We start from the raw sequence: 17,238 nt of genomic DNA, 5'->3' as shown, positions 1-17,238 counted from the left end.
GCTTGTGGAACAAATTAGTGGTTTGGGTTGTGGAGATGTGTATCCTGTTGATGCCCCAAAACCGTGCATCCACACAAGAACCCATGGCAGTACTCTTTCCTTGCTCTCATCAGCCATTCTGAAAGAGACTCAGTAACAGGCATAGTTCAAGTCATCTTCCAAGTTGCAGTACATTATAATATTCAGTGTCCTGATAGGAGAGGGAAGATTCTCTAATTAGCTGTAGACATTTTTCAGTGTCAGAGAGATGCCTGTCAACTAGCATAATTGAGCACCACCCGCTTGATTTTAGGCTATTGCTGATTCTGCATGAGTTTCAAAGAATACGCCGTGCTCCTTGCTGCGGTTGTATCTCGGCTATTGCTTGTAGGATATCCTAGAAATGATTGACAGTTGTAATTGGGATTTGGTTTCTGAAACCTTTTTTTTTTTTAATGGGGCCTGTGTTGACAGATGAAATCTATGGAAACAGTTTGATTTCCACCGTGATTGACAGCTGCAACTGCTCTGATTCCAGCGATATTGAACTGAGCGATGACTGGGCTGCAAAAAAGTCTCCCAAAATCACTCGAGCTAGCAAATCACCCAAACTTCCCAGGTAATCATTTTGGCATTTTCAAAACTCCACCTTCCTTTTTCTCCTGGGTCTCTGAATTCCTTTTTTATGCTGAGAGGGCACCCTATACACTTAGAACAAAGGGGAACCTTTTCATACAGGCATCAGAAATGGGCTGCTTCAGAAATGTTAGGGTTCTTTTTGCTGTGAAACATTATTAAGGCCCATAGAGTTCTTCTCCTCTGTGATTAGCTACAAGCATAATACAGACATAATCCCCCTATAGTTCTGGTGTCCTGTCCCTGACAGTTTCAAATGTTTAACAGCACATAACAGTGCAGAGTACTTGTTAGGTTATTTGCTTGCTACTAGTGAGTGTTTTAAGCAGAGTTCTATATATATTGTGTGTGTGTGTGTGTGTGTGTGTGTGTGTGAACGTGCGCACACGTGCACGGTGCAAAAAATAATAAATCAAATTCTGTGATTAGGATAAAACCACCTACTTGGATTTTAATTTGTTGACTTAGTTTACATACTGTGTCCTAGTTCCAAGACTAGCTTTTCAAAAATTTGGAATAATTGGCACGCACTGAGAAAATCAGTGTTTGGGAATAAATTCTAGGTATATAGTATGGGCAACGACCAGTGAATGATAACAACCCAGGGTGCTGAAGTTCCACCCCTGGACCACCATTGTATTCTACTATATATCCTAGATATATATCAACATAAAGAAATTACAACAATCTCTCTCTCTCTCTGCTCAGACTTTTGAGAGCAAGGTTCCAGATTTGCTACTGGTGCTAGGAGAGTACTTAGCTCCCTTCCCTGAGAAACATGTTCTCTAAGCACTATTCTGCTCTCTGCTTATGGGACACCGTGGTCTGAGTTGTGTATTTTGATCTTTGTGGGGCTGGGCTAGATATCCCTTTTTCCATTCCAGAACAACAACAACAACTATTATTATTATTATTTATTAGTAATACCCCTCCCATCTGGCTGGGTTTCCCCAGCCACTCTGGGCGGCTCCCAACCGAATATTAAAAGCACAATACAGCATTAAACATTAAAAACTTCCCTAAACAGGGCTGCCTTTTGATGTTTCTAAAAGGTGAGTGATGCTTCTCCAAAGCTCACAGCACCAGCCATGGGCATTGTGTTGGAGAAATAATGCCCTAGTTCTTTCGAAACAGCTGTTGTCCCTGTGATGCTCTTTAGCAGGGTATTAAGCCCGATGCTCTGGTTTGATGCATAGGCATAAGCCTGTTATGATCCTTAGCTCCTGAACCTGGAGATAGGCCAGCAAAGGGGGGGGGGAATGCTTTCCTTACCAATTATTAAAATAGAACCACCTTTCTAGTACAAAAATTCCATGGGACTTCATATGTTATCTTTCCGTTTACCGTTTAGCCAGAACTAGAGATGCTGGGCAAAGTGTACTTGGATTATATGTTAGGTTGAAGACAGATGTGACATCTTTTATAGTAATGGGCCGGTCTGAAATGCTCTTTCTGCATTCAGTCCCAATGCCCCTCGCCTTTCCAGAGTCATTCTGCAAAAGTTTGCAAGTATGAGACAGAAAGCTGCTATGCCAATTGACAGGCTCCATGTAACATCACCAAGAAACCTCCCTCCAATCCTCAGCTCCCTTTTGCATTTAAAATTACCGTTTTAATTAATAAGGGACATGAACATCCTTGCAGCTTTTTTCCAGGGGGGGAGGAAACCTATACAAGTCTGATGGCTAAGCCAGGGTGTCCTGTTCATTGGTGTGGCTGTCTGTCATCCCATTTGCAATGTCAGACCGAAGGATGCACTGTGAACTCTCTTCATATTAACTCTGTCTTTGCTCTTGAAGCTACTTTTGAATGGTAAACCTTGTTAGTATTTCCCCCACCACCCACCTAAATTTGTCTTCCTCGTTCTCTTTTTGTATAGTGAGACAGAGAGTACCTATTTGTGCCTGCCTCATTATTGTCATTTTTGTTTTGTATGCAGAATTAATATAGAAGCTCGCAAATCTCCAAAGCTGTCACGAGCTGCTCAGGAGATATCAAGATCTCCCAGGCTACCGATAAGGAAGCCTTCCATAGGTTCACCAAGCCTAACTCGTAGAGAGTTTCCTTTGGATGATATCACTCAGGTACTGCATGGCTATCTCATTATCTACCAGAAACAGAGGCCCTATGTCTCTGAATACCAGTTGCTAAGGTACAACAATGGGAGAGCCCTGTTGGCCCCGTGTCCTGTTTGTGGACTTCCCATAGGCATCTGATTGGCCACTGTGAGAACATGATGTTGGACTAAATAGGCCTCTGGCCTGATCCAGCACGTCCTTCTTATGTCCTTCACTCTTTTTCATTGGTAGAATTGCCCTTGTCAATGTGAAGATAGAAAGAATCATACTGATTTGACCTAACAGGATTATTGTAAAGATAACTAAGATAATGTATGTGAATACTATATAAATGCTTGTCGTCGTTCTGTCATACCTTTTTCTTGCAGCACAACTACCTTGCTCAGGTCACGTCCAATATCTGGGGAACCAAATTCAAAATTGTGGGTTTGGCTGCTTTCCTACCAACCAATCTTGGTGCAGGTAAATTAACTCTTTAAGAACTGTCTTCATTTCAGACCCTTCCTGACCAGAAAAAGTGTGCAAATATTCTTTAACAGTAGTTAAAATTTTGCATCTAATTCAGTCATGGAGTTGTAAGCCAGGAAACAGTTTGGACTATTTCTGTGGCATCTTCTACTGGGTCAAAACTCCATAGAAGTGGTGCTTAAAAGGATACTGTCCCTAATTGTGGGAGTATACCAGAAAAACATTCCATGTAGAGAGAAATTCCTTCTGCTCCAGAGCCTATTTCATTGCCATGTTAAGGATATACTTTATATCTGTTTGCTTGGTAAATAAATCACACCTTTTGATTCTCCCCACTTGCTTTTGGAGGAGTGGTCATGTTTGTATTCCTCATCCACATGGTTTCCCAGTAGTCCAGACACTGACCAAGCCCAAACTTGCTTAATTTCAGTAATTGAATGAAATCATACTAGACCTTTTGCTTAGAGACTTCTTCAGTTATGAAAAAATACATAAATAGAAAGCAATTCCAGATACGTGTATATTTTTGTCTTTGTGTGTCATCACTGGGAAGCCTTGTTTGCCTGTATCTTCCCGGTGTATGTACATACAACAAAATGTAGTTGTGTGTGCTTGTCGCATGCAGTCATCCAAATATTGCATCCTCTTTCTTAAATAGACATGCTTTCCATGTAGGAGTTTTATCATGGTTGAAGTCGCTCTAATTGGCTGATTCCTTTAGTAATGCTGGACCCTCCCTTTGTATTTCCTGCATCACAAATCTTTTCTTTCTTCCCTTTCCTTGCATCCTTTTTGTAGTTATCTATAAAACCAGCTTGCTACATCTCCAGCCTAGGCAAATGACGATATACCTTCCAGAAGTGCGGAAGATTTCCATGGACTATATAAACCTGCCTGTCTTCAACCCCAATGTTTTTAGTGAAGATGAAGATGATTTGCCAGGTGAGATTGAACCGATTGTCTAAAATTTTATGAAACTCTGTAAGAAGATTGACTCTCCTTGTAATTAAAAGCCCAAGGCACATGAGTCCATTCCATGTTTTGCAAGATAGGCGTGTTGTGGTGGAGAGGCTAAATTGGAGCTTGCTCTTTTGACTTCCATTTTGGAGTCTGTGGTGAGGCTGGGAACTCCAAAATAGGGCTTGAAAGACCTGTGTACTTCCGGAGTTGTCATTGGGAGCCTGGTAGAGCCTAGAGGGCTCCCTGTGCCCTTTGCAGCCTGTGTGGGCATTCCCTACCATCCTGCCCCTGCCCTGTGTTGTGAACAGTGCATTCAAGATCAGGGGAGCTGGAAGGCCTCAGACACAGGTGTACATACATGGTGCATTTAAAGCCTTAATGGAACCTTCTTCTCTGACTCCTGAAAGGAATGTGAAGTTGAAAAGGGTGATGAGGCAAGACCAGGAACAGTGCAGGCTGCTGGGGTGGAGGGGTGTTTCTTGGCTCCGACAAGTTTCTGATGACATAGCTGAGAGCTCAAAAGGGCCTATTGACAATTCATAATTAATCTGTAAACCACCACAGCAGCAGCAACCACCACCATTAGTTTAGATGTCCGGTGGATGTCCTTTTAATTAATCCATTTTAAATGGGTCAGTTATGAATTTGATCCAGAGAGAGTCCATTAATCCCCTGAGAAGAAGCATCTGTTAAACTGGGAATTAAATTATGAGGCTTCAGTATTAACTGCATTTTAGAAATCTGCAAGGGGATTGACACAAGCAAACAATCAAAAGACCTGGAGTGATATAGAGGCACTCATAATTGAAAAGGTTCAATTTCCAATGGTGACTTAACTGCACAACCTTAGAGTGGCAGGAATCTATCATGGTGCCTGGGAATTGAGGCTGCAGTGGTAGCCAGAAGCATTCACAAATGTCAACAGGTGAACAGGTTGTATTCTCTCCTCGGATTCACATTGGGTTACTGTCATTCATGCCTTCATAACTGCTTGCTTTTCATGACATAGACTATAGCTTATACATTCCACCCACTTGCATCAGAGTCTGGTTTAACAGAGTGGCAGAACACTAGATTGTTCCTGTTCCTTCTGAGATAAAGGTCTGATGCAGATACAGTGCTGGCTTCCTGCTAACTGTGGTCAACAAATTGGAAGCCAAACCCTTTCTGGGGCAAATTCCCTCTCCTTTGCTATGACGAAGCAGTTTGTTGGCTCCAACGCTTACCACTATTAAGTCTAGCCAGGATTTCCCTTAAACCAGGTTCTTGAACTGAGGACCATGGAGAAAGAGAGACTTATCCCAAGGAGGTGAGGGGCTTTGTGGAGGGACTGCATGTTCTCAGATCTGGCTCTTAATACCCTACCCTTACTGTAGTGAGGTGGGAGATAATATTACTGACCTAATGTGACAGCACAAGTACAAAAGTTAAATAATCAGTATTTAACAAATGATTCCAATACCTTTAAAATGGAAATTAATGCTCTAGATGGCAGAATTAATTTAGTATACAGTGGTACCTCGGGTTACAAATGCTTCAGGTTATAGACGCTTCAGGTTATAGACTCTGCTAACCCAGAAATAGTACCTTGGGTTAAGAACTTCGCTTCAGAATGAGAACAGAAATCGTGGTGCGGTGGCAGCGGTAGGCCCCATTAGCTAAAGTGGTACCTCAGGTTAAGAACAGTTTCAGGTTAAGAACAGACCTCCAGAATGAATTAAGTTCTTAACCTGAGGTACCGTTAAGCCTTTTGGATGAAGGCTGTGATGCTGTATTCTAATACTCATGTATTTCTGTCCCAGTGACTGGAACATCTGGAGTTCCCGAGAACAACCCACCTTGCACCGTAAACATCCCGATTGCTCCTATTCACAGCTCAGCACAAGCAATGTCACCAACACAGAGCATAGGGCTGGTTCAGTCTTTGCTGGCCAATCAGAATGTGCAGCTGGACGTCCTCGCCAATCAGACGACAGCTGTGGCAGCGGCGGACCACGTGACTGACAACGCAGTCCACTACCCAATCCCAAGCAGGTATTCCAACCCAGGCCAAGTGATCTTTGGAGGAGTTGAAATGGGGCGCATCATCCAGGCACCCCCTCAGCTCCCTCTGCCGCCCCAGGGTGCAATCCAGATGGCAATTGTGGACCACAGAGATGGGGACAGAGACCACGAACACCTCCAGAAGGCCAAGACGTTGCGTCCAGTGCCACAGGCAGCTGAAGGAGAAGCATCCGTCTTCACGACTGCCCAGGAAATTCAGATGAACAAAATGAATCCTCCCCCTCCGTACCCTGGAACCATACCAGCAGCTCCCACCACAGCTCCTCCTCCTCCTCCGGTACCTCCCCAACCTCCCATAGATCTCTGCTTGAAAAAGGGAGATTTCCCCCTTTATTCCACAGGGCATTATCAAACCCCTCTCGGCTATGAAAGAATCACTACCTTCGACAGCAGCGGGAATGTGGAGGAAGTTTGCCGGCCTCGAACGCGGATGCTGTGCGCCCAGAACACTTACACTCTGCCAGGGCCTGGCAGCTCTGCCACTTTAAGGATCACTTCCTCAGAGAAGAAGATTCAGCAGCCTTGTACCAGCGCCACCCTAAACAGGCTCACGGTGCCGCGTTACTCCATTCCAACCGGGGATCCGCCACCTTACCCGGAGATCGCAGCCCAGCTGTCTCAAGGTCGTGGCATGGCCCAGAGATTGGACAACAGCATAATCCACGCCACTCTGCGGCGGAACAGCAGAGAGGCAGCGCTGAAAATGGCCCAGCTGGTCGACAGCCAGAGAGCCACTCTGCAGCTGCCCCCGAAACTGAAGAGCAACATTGTGGCAGCCCAGTACCAGCAGAGGGTGCCGACGGCACTCTACACCTGCAGCCAGTGCAGCAGCGGCAGTGGCAACAACGGTGGTGGCAGCGGTGGCAGCGGCAACCCTAATAGCGGAAGTGGGAATATGAGTGGCATCAGTGGTAACAGCAGCACGTCCGGCATGAACAGCATGAGACCGGACATGATCACCGGGAGCAGCTCTCAGCACAGCTCGGTCATCGCACACTCCGTCAGTACTTCGCCCCTGGCCTCCCAGTCCTCTTACAATTTGCTTAGCCCACTGGACAGCTCTCGTGAACGGACAGATTATGTGAACTCTGCCTTCATGGAGGATGAAGCTCTTTCTCAGCACTGCCCCGTGGAGAAACCGGTGCGCCACATGCCTGTGGCCATGGCCGAGCCAGGCATTGGTGTCAAAAGACCACCCCCCTATCAGTGGGAACCAATGGTGGGTGAGGAGATATGGGTCCCTCAAGAAAGGACAGCTCCGAGTACTTTGCCTCACCCTGCCAAACCTGCCCCCCTAGTCATTGGCCAAACTCAGCACCTGGATATATCCCGAGCACCGTTTGTTTCCCCCAAATCTCCAACCAGTCCCACTGCCACTTTCCAGATGAGCTATGGGGTTGGAGCCCCATACTTGGGGAACTATGGTGTTCCTCCCCCTCCTCCCCCTCCTCTTCTTCAGGGAATGCAGGTCCCCTGTTCTCCCAAAGAAGCTTTGGCCCCACCCCAGATTGCACAACAGGAGCCAACAGTTGTGCTTCAGCCAGGTTACCCCTCCAACCTTGCTTACTGCCCTTTGCCCCCCCTGTACCCTGGAAATAGCACTTGCTCGAGTTTACAGCTGCCACCAATGGCCTTGCACCCGTGGAATTCCTACAGCACATGCCCACCTGCTGCGCAGAGCACCCAAGGCACTCTGCCCCCCAAGGCGCTGCTGGTGGTGGAGAAGCCTGTCATGTCTCCTCCTCCACCACCACCACCACCAGTGGAGCCTCAAGGCCACACGGGCACAGACGCGATGGCGGAGACAGCAGACAACTTCCAAGAGGTCCTGTCCTTGACCGAGAGCCCCGTGCCTCAGCGGACAGACAAGTTTGGGAAGAAGAATCGGAAGCGCCTGGATAGCCGAGCGGATGAAGGGAATATGCAGGCTATTACAGAGGGAAAGGTCAAGAAGGAGGCAAGGACAACTCTGACCGACTTCAACTCACTGATATCCAGCCCTAGGCTGGGCAGGGAGAAGAAGAAGGTCAAAAGTCAGAAGGACCAGTTGAAGTCCAAAAAACTGAACAAGATGAATGAATTTCAGGACAGCTCAGAAAGTGAGCCTGAACTGTTTATTAGCGGGGATGAGCTAATGAACCAGAGCCAGGGCAGTAAAAAGGGATGGAAAACAAAAAGGAACTTGAGAACAGCCAGTGAACTGGATGAGTTTAAGTGCCGGAAAGCCAACGAAAAGGAGGATGGGCGGCTGGGAAGCCAGGGCTTTGTGTACGTGATGGCTAACAAGCAGCCCTTGTGGAATGAGGCAACACAAGTCTATCAGCTGGACTTTGGAGGGAGAGTGACCCAAGAATCTGCAAAAAACTTCCAGATTGAGCTGGAAGGGAGACAGGTAAGATAACGAGTCGGAAATTCCAGGCTGTTTCTCGTGTTAGGCCTTGACATGTGCGCCAGAGGAACAGGGCTGACCCAGGACTTGTGCCTCTGATGCGAGTGCTGCCACTGCCAACTCCTCCTCCCCCTCCCCCTCCAGCTTTGTAAGTTTTGCTGCTGCTAACATGGTGGCAGAACTCGCCATCTCCTCCCACCCCTATCTTCTGCCTTGCTCTGGGGAAAGGGGTCCTTCCTTAGAGTTAGGCATTCTGGGCGAGGTGGCCTTGGAAAGTGCCTGCACCACTACCACTTTGTCTCGGTGGCTAGTTAAAGGTTTCAAATCACTAGTAACTTCTAACTATTTTTTAAAGTCCAACTGTTGTGGCAAAGCAGTGTTGGGGCAGGCACTCTTCCAGTTCACCTCACTCAGAATACTTTGCTCTAAGGAAGGACCCCCTTCAGTATAAGGCATGAGGATGAGGCAAGTGCTCTGGAAAGCTCAAAGCAACTGGGTGGCTGCGTAGTGGTGACAGCTGGGTGGATGGAGTGGTGAAACAAGCGAGTGAGGACTTTGGGTCAGTAATCGGCCACCTCCTACTGCCACCACCAGAAACAGTTGCCTCAGTTTGCTTTCTACAGGAATGCTGGCCCTGCAAATGCAGTATGATGTGACTTCTTTCAAATAGACACACCTTCTTGCAGATTAATTTGCAGGAAATAGTGGCATGTGAAAGGCCTGGTGCAAACAGGATCCTGATGCCTTATCCCTTGGGTGGCCAATATCTGCCCAAGGCATTGGACATACGTTTGTGTAACATCTGTAGAGCATTTGTCTCTGTCACAATTTCGCAAATATTGAATACAGTCCATACAGAGGTTGCCTTTGAGGTACAGGCAACTTCTCTGGAGCATAAAAATCTTGACTGTATAAACCCAAAGCTATTCTATTCCACCAAGAAGAAAATTGATGGTAGCTGCCTATAATTGTGGCTTCTGTGCCTCAGAGCAGCTATAACAGATTATGGGATATTTTAAATGTCACAGTGAATAGAAACATATGAACCCGTGTAACTATAAGGAACATAGAAATATGATGTCATCTTCAGCTGATGTCATATCACAGGTGCACATTTCACATGAAAATAATACAATGTGAGAACAGCCTTTTGGTCCTGAGATTGCACTCTATCATGATCACAAAACTAATACAACAACCAACCAACCAACCAACCCAGTGTCAAGGTCATGAGAGTCTGAAAAACAGGCAACAGTAATGTATGTGTAAGGTGAAAGTGATGGGGGAATATGTGAACTTTAAACCAACCCTGGCCATTATTTTCAGTCTCTTAGAGCAGGTATAGTGAATTTGTGGCCTTCCAAATGTTGTTGGACTACTACTCCCATTGTCCCTGACCATTCACAGTGCTGACTGGGGCTCATGGGAGTTGGAGTCCAAGAACATTCAAGAATCATCAGTTCCCCCGCCCTGCTGCTGCTGCAGTGTAGAAAAACTGGTGCATTCTATAGCAAAGATGTATGAAAGGAGGTGCAAAACATTGTACAAACCTTAGGCACCTTTTATTTTCTGGGATCCAGGATTGGAATGCCACTTTAGCTAGCTCTGCTTCATTGTGTTCTTTTGCAGTCTCCCTGATCTACCAGGAGGCTGAGCAAACAAGTCACTGTAGATCCGATTGTGATATCTATAGGTTATTTTGGGATTGCAGTCGTGTTGCATTGACGTTGTCCAAGAACAAGCAAGATCCACCAGAACATAATGGCTTCAGTCTGCTGAAAATCATGGAAAATTCCTCTTGTGCTGATATGATCTCCTCAGAATATTCAACCTCATTAATCATTGTGGGCTTTGAACTTCCCCTGTGAAAACAGGCGAAGCCAGTGCTATATATCTAGAAAAAGAGGCGCCAGAACTCACCATGAACACCTCCCTCATTCTCTTAGAATGGCAATGGCGCCCACCTGAGAGGTGCCAGAACTGAGTTCCTCTAGGCAGAGCCACTTGCCAGTTGAAATGCAGCTATCATATGAAGCAAGAAGTTGTGAAATCACCCCCTCCTTGCTTTAATGGGCCAATTTTTCATATTTAACTGCGGCTCGATTTCTTGTTTATCTTTACCAACTTTTCCTCTTCTTTATTTCTTTCCCCACCACTTTCTCCTCCAGGTCATGCAGTTTGGGAGGATTGATGGCAATGCTTACATTTTGGACTTTCAATATCCATTTTCAGCGGTGCAGGCCTTTGCAGTGGCTCTGGCTAATGTGACTCAGCGCCTCAAATGAAAAAGAGAAAAAGACCAGAGAGGGGGAGGGAGAGAAACCCTGATAAATCTTTCTCATAAGGGCCAACCCACGGAGGCCTGGCAGAGACGCGCAAAGGATTCTGCAAGTAAAGAAGAAAGTGCAACTGGAAGAAAAGAGCCTCTGAGTGCCCAAAGGAGGGCATCAACTTTAAACATTATCGGGGATGGGGTGGGGACTCTGTGGTTTGGGATTTATTTTATTTGAATCAACATATGTGCTGGTTTCTTCAGGGCAAGCCAAGGAGGAGAGCTATTCAGTGTTATGTTGGGAAATGTGGCTTTTGGCTTGTTGTGGCGGTTCTTCTGTGTTTGCTGCAAAAAAAAAATAGCTGATGTAAGCTGATAGAAGGATTTTAAAAGACTGCCCTTCATTTTCTTTCATTCTTTTATAGACTGCCTTATACCATGCTGTTCTTTTTAAAGCAGGGAATGCAACTTTCTTTCCCCCTGGACCACTTTGTACTATTTTCATCAATAGTTACAGCAAAAAAAGGGGAAAAAAAGAACAACAAAAATGCTACAATATACTTGAAGACACATGTTTCTTCTCTGATAACTGAGCACTGTAGGCACCAAGGAGGTTTTTCAGAAACCTTACCTAGTTTCCAAAATGTTATTCGAAAGAAAAACAGAGCTGTTACCTGTTGGGTCGCTTGCAAAAGATGGCCTGATCAGCACATAATGCTAAGACAGATGATGACATAGCTTGGATAAGCAAGTGTGCAGCTACAGAGAGCAAAAGTTGTGGCCACTTCACTCCTCCCCTGCTCCTGTTGCTCCTGTGATACCCAGAGCAAAGCCATGGTTTGCATGTGAACCTGGGCTCATGGTTTGTCCTAACTCCAAACAAGCCATGAGCTGTAAGCAAGGTTTTTTTCTTGGTAAATCATTAGTTTGGATTGATACCAATGCTATCACTCAGCAAGGCCCGAAGTGGGAAACATTATGACAAATCCCCTGGGTTCACACAGAACGAAAGAAAGAGGAAGGAAGGAAGATGAAAAAGTGACAAATCCCAATACGGTCCCAGAATATATGAGGAATCTTTAATAAAAGTGTCAGTTGTCTGATGCATTTCAGTATAAATGTTCCTTGGGGGTCACAAGAATATTATTTTGTTGGAATAACCTAGCAGGAAGACGTGTTTCCCTGCTGGATAATTTTAGATTCTGTGTCAGGGACTCTGCATCCCAGACGTAGCTTTCTACATAAATGCATTGGGCAAGTGACATGTTTATGTCAGTTTCTTCATCTATCTTGGCACCTTTAATCTTTTTTTGCTGCACTTCTTGACCATGACACCTTCCCCATGGAAACTAGCAGCCTAAGTCATTCAGCGTTGGAATTTTTGATTGCAACCTTAGAAAAATATCCACCCTTCCTTTGCTCACAGGCTTATTTGACTTTAATTCTCCACACACATAATGATACAGAGCATGGTTTCTCAAAGGTGGCCACCAAGATCTTTTGTGTGCATTTGCTCAATTGATTCCATTGATTCTTCTATATGTAACAGGCTGCAATCAAGAAAAAACTGAGAGGAAAATGTGCATACACACATGATCGGTGGAGTGCATTCTCTCATTTCACTTGCACGGGATAACATAAGAGGTAATAAAACACTTGGATGGAATCGGCAACCCCTTCTGGCACAGAGCCTGTAGACAAATGAATGGCCAAGTGTCCCCTCCATTGCTTCCTAATCAATAGCATGCAGTAGGTTAACCCTTAATGCAGTCTTCCCAGAACGTTGACATTTTCTTGGGCTACACTTGCCGTCCAGTAGCGGCTGTTGGGGTGGGACAGAGCTGTGGAGCTGCCCTCGTGTTGCTGACATTGCTGCAGCTTACCTGGACTGTGGGGTAAGGGCTGTGTGGATGTACCTGTGAGAATGGCCATTTGGCTCTACAGGTTTGTCTACAAAGCCCTAACCTCACTGCTGGCTGCCTCCAGTCACATCCAGGTAAGTTGCAGTGATGCCAGTGTTCAGAGGGCTAATTAGGAATACGGAACTCTTCAGAGAATTCTGGTCAGGATTCCATAAGTGGGAGACATGTCTCTTGATTCAGAATGTGAAATGGAGCTTTTATGTTCAGGTCTATATAAAACGTTATATGGCATTTAGGAGAACGGCATTTAGCAGCGCTACATATCCTAGAAACACACTTAGAACATTTCATCTAAAACATTTCAAAATAAAACCCAGGGAGAAAAATCAACATGTTCGCACTGGCATCAGCATCTGACATCCTTACGCAGCTGCCATGGCACCTATGTGCTGACATGGCACACTGATGATGTTTGCTCTGGGTTTTTCTTTAAAAGAAATTCTGGTCTGATTCTCTGAGCACTGCCAGGCACCTGGATTTAGCCCACCCTTCTCATTTCCCACAATGCCCCCCCAACCTAATTGTTCTTGAGCGTTGTGGGAAATTAAAAGGTAGCTAGATCTAAGTGACCAGAGCACTGCTACCTCTGTCAGGCAAGTCCACTAGGACCTACTGATAGCAGACTGGTGCCACTAGAGGACACTGCCCAGTGCCTTTTCAAATTTGGAGTTGGCCCTGAACATGTTAATCATGTGTCAATGTAGTATCTGGAACCCTATAGAGAAAGTAAAGCAAATATAAAGAGAAGCAAATATAGAAGCATTAAAGCCTTAGGGTTGATTGTTTTTTAACAAAAGTATCCTTGCAAAGTGGAGTACAAACAAAGATAATTAAGATTAGATCCCAGCTGTGTAAGATCAATTTGAATCAGTAGGAAGGTTTACACAGGTCACTGTGTGGTGAAATGTCTCCAGACTGTTACTGGAATGAAACAAGCTCTGTGATCCTCTCCCGGCTGTAATTGACGCTTATAATACATGTCTGAGAATTCCCCCAATATATTGTCTTAAAAGACATTATCTTTTACGTTTTTTTGGTCTTCATAAACTTGAATTATATTATTTACAAGGAAACCTTGGGAATACAGAACCCAGGCCTAACTAACATTTCATTTGAAGGGAAGTCTTGGAAGATGTATAGAAAAATTAAAATATTGGTGCTGTGGCTTGTTTTTGTTGTGTTTGTGAAATGAAAGGCAAGACCAACTAACCTAGTAAGAAGACAAAATGATGGAATAAAAAGCGCCATATTTGCTTTTTGTGTTAAACTCTGCAGCCTTAGGCTCCAGCTCATGTGAGCAAGGTTGGTTCCCTTACATCTCTGCAAAATTGAATTGGATCCAGTGGTCTACCAAAACAGAACCCAGTGCCTTTTGGAGACTGCAGTCCATACATTATTAGGCCATGCTGGTGCTGCAGCAGAATCTGAGCTGATTAAATAGTAGAACTGGCTCTTGAGACTCAAAGTGTACTCTTAAAGTCACATGATGCAGCAACTTGGTTGAAGCTAAGCGAATCTGGGTTTGATCAGTGCTTGGATGGGCAACCCTATATATACTGTCTTGAATGTACATGGAAGAAAGGTGGAGTGTAAAGAGTGGGATATAAATTAAATATATAAATCCTGGTTTCCTGCAGCGAACAGTATAGCATCTTGTGCAGGGAAAATATTTTTAAGGCCCATGTCCCTCATACTTTCCCCTTCTAGTATCTTTTAAGAGCTTTGTATAGAAGTGGTGTGTGTGTGTGTTTGCCTGAAGACCAGATGGAGTCTTTGTGATGGCAATATAATCTGACATAGAGTTCATGTACCAGCTTTGAGGAGCTTTGCATCTGACATTGCAACGTTTTGCATCTTTGGCCATTTCCTCCCCTGCTTTCTCAAGGGCATTTCATACACTGTATGAAACCTAAGTTTGCCCGACAAAGGTATACTTGGCAGGGAGTCATAACTCCCTGTCAAGTGCACCTGTATAATACCTGTGATTTTCATTTGCAGGTTACATTTTTGGATGTGCGCCTAAATGAAATGTGTGAAGTGGCTCTCACAAGCAACTGAAAAGATAAGAGTAGGAGAAAGTTATGTTAGAGCTGGTCCTTATATTGAACAGACTGATCACGTGACAGTGGCTTATAGAGTTGAGTGTGCTGGAATATTATCTTTTTCCAGTCCTTCCAGCACTTTTGGGTACAACTGGAATCTTCTTCCCTGCCTTGTCATGTAACTTCTATCAGGGCAAGACAGCCATAGCAGTCAGGAACTGGTCAAATCCTCTTGTCCATTGTCCCTTCCTCTCTACAAGAGTGATGGGACATGCTAAATATGTCATTTGGAATGTTAATAGTTTACGAGGAACTTTTAAAAAGTAACACTTTTCAGAATATTATTGGAAGAATTGGCTAAAATGGATACGTTTTAAGATTGCATTCCATGTTATGCAGCAATTGTTGTTTCACACCAAAATTATTGGGAATGGAGAGAGAGAAATCTGATGCAAACATTTTAATAAATTTGATTTCTGTTTAAACCAATGCATATAACCCAAAAGATTGTAATCTGATCGAGGTGTTCTGGAGAGTTAGGAAGGTCTTCACTTGTTGAATGTTTACTCTGTCTTTATAAATGGCTAACTGAAAGAGGCATTGAAATAGTGTGTTAAGATGAAATGGATAAAAATATTAGAAGATGCTTGTATTTCCAGTGTTTTGTTAAAATAGTGCTCAATGAGCTCATGTCATAACCATTGTTCTTGTCATTTCAGGTCCGTTTCTCTTTTCTTTTGTCTCCATTTGGTCTTCTGTTCTAATTTTCCCTACGCCCTCTCAGTCTGTGTTTTTATCCTCTCCTGTTATTTAGCAGGGGAGGGTTTTAAGCTCTTGCTATTTGTTGTAGATACAATTTTTTGTATTATTGTGGAATTGCATGGGGATACATAGGGTTGAAAAGGCACTGTAATCTTTACTGGAAAAGGGTGATATTTTTTAATTTTGCATTTGTTTATAAATGCATTATTTGGGTACTGTAACTTTGGTAATTGTTTCTGAATTTATTACTTGCCTTTAAAAATGTTATTTGAGGATTGCTTTTGTTTTATTTTTATTTTCTTCCAAGTTTTAATAAAAATATATAGTCAGGTGCATGGATTTCCTAACCATGCAAAGCCTGCATGATGATCTCAATTCTGCAGAGAAAATGGTACACTTATCTGACCACCTGCAGTATTTTTAATGGCCTTTGTTTTGTTTTTGTTTTCTAAATATGCCATTCAGACCTGGGTTTCCATTGTAATTCTGAACCTTGCCCTGACCTGCCTCTCCTGTTATGTGCCCTGTGTAATAGATTGTGAAGAAGGTACCTAGAAAGCATTAAATGGTTTCCTTTCAAAAATGTGGTTTGTCCAAAATTTTGACTGTCTACATGATTGAGATGGGGTCAGTTGCCCTATTTTCCTTGATGGTTTGGAATTGTAAGAGTTGTCCAGGTGTTGCTTATTAAAGTTTTGGCAAACTAGAGAAACTGTGAGTTGATTTTGGTGTTTTATCTCGCACTGAGAATCTTGAATGTTTGTGTGTTTTAGTATGCAATGTATAACCTCAATATTCTTAACAGATTGTTTTATTATTATTTGCATATCTGGATGCCTCTTGTTGTTTCTGATGCACACTTGCTGTCATTCCTACAGCATGATGCTGGACCAGAAACCTTGTAACAATGTTCTGCTATAACCAAATTTTGGATAACAGCCAGTTTCCTCTGGATAGTTGATGAAGATATCCCAATGGGATCTGTGTTTCTTTTCATACTAAAAAGTAGATAAGCAAGGAACAGCAGTGTTCCCTCAAAGAAAGCCTTCATATTTTCCTTTTCTGTAAATAAATAAAGTACTGGGGTGCAAGATTGTTACCCTCTTTTAGTGGGAAACCTTTCTGGATGCAGATGCAACACATATTTCTCAAGTGGAACCAGGTACAGTCCATATGCTCTTGCCTCTGAATCACCGTAGTGAAGCCTTACTTTGGATGCCATTGGAAAGGAGCCCTTTTAAAAATCTGACACACACACACACACACACACTCCAGAAACATGACTATGTAAGGCTGATGCCTTAGAGTTTATAAAAATCCCAGAAGATTGGATCGAGGTGCCAGCAACAGCAAGGTCTCAGTTCTCCAGACTCTGTCAAACAGCAAGACTGACACAGCACTTGGTACTGCAGGGCTTCAAACGAGGGTGGAATTCCCAACCCCAATGGGGAACAGGTTTTATTGGCTGCGCTGCTAAGGGTTTGGAATTCAATTTATAGAATTCTATGCTTTCAGTTGTGGGCATATAAGCAGCAACTTGAGTGATAGGCCACAGGTTCTGATTTTGCTCTCAATGCAAGCCAACTATTTGGAGTGGTAGGATTCTGCCACTTGGGTCAGACTTGAAATGTAGGCGGAGCCAGAAATATGCCTCTGTACCAGTAGC

General features: G+C 44.0%; 1 protein-coding gene across 4 annotated transcripts in view; it reads left to right on the top strand.

The window, feature by feature from the left end:
- The window catches only part of TULP4 (TUB like protein 4), a 100,996-nt gene extending 84,712 nt beyond the window's left edge, over nt 1–16,284 (top strand). For all 4 annotated transcript variants that reach the window (XM_028723775.2, XM_028723772.2, XM_028723773.2 and 1 more), the window contains 6 exons: nt 454–598; nt 2,555–2,699; nt 3,062–3,155; nt 3,960–4,103; nt 5,924–8,577; nt 10,743–16,284. In XM_028723775.2, the coding sequence (XP_028579608.2) occupies nt 454–598; nt 2,555–2,699; nt 3,062–3,155; nt 3,960–4,103; nt 5,924–8,577; nt 10,743–10,859 (3,299 nt within the window). In that variant the 3' untranslated portion in view covers nt 10,860–16,284. The remainder of the gene's footprint in view (nt 1–453; nt 599–2,554; nt 2,700–3,061; nt 3,156–3,959; nt 4,104–5,923; nt 8,578–10,742) is intronic.
- The last annotated feature ends 954 nt before the right edge of the window (nt 16,285–17,238 follow it).

This window comes from Podarcis muralis, chromosome 3 (assembly GCF_964188315.1).
Source record: "Podarcis muralis chromosome 3, rPodMur119.hap1.1, whole genome shotgun sequence".
Taxonomy (NCBI): domain Eukaryota; kingdom Metazoa; phylum Chordata; class Lepidosauria; order Squamata; family Lacertidae; genus Podarcis; species Podarcis muralis.
Note: the sequence above shows the minus strand (reverse complement) of the source record. Positions and strands in the feature narration are given on the sequence as shown.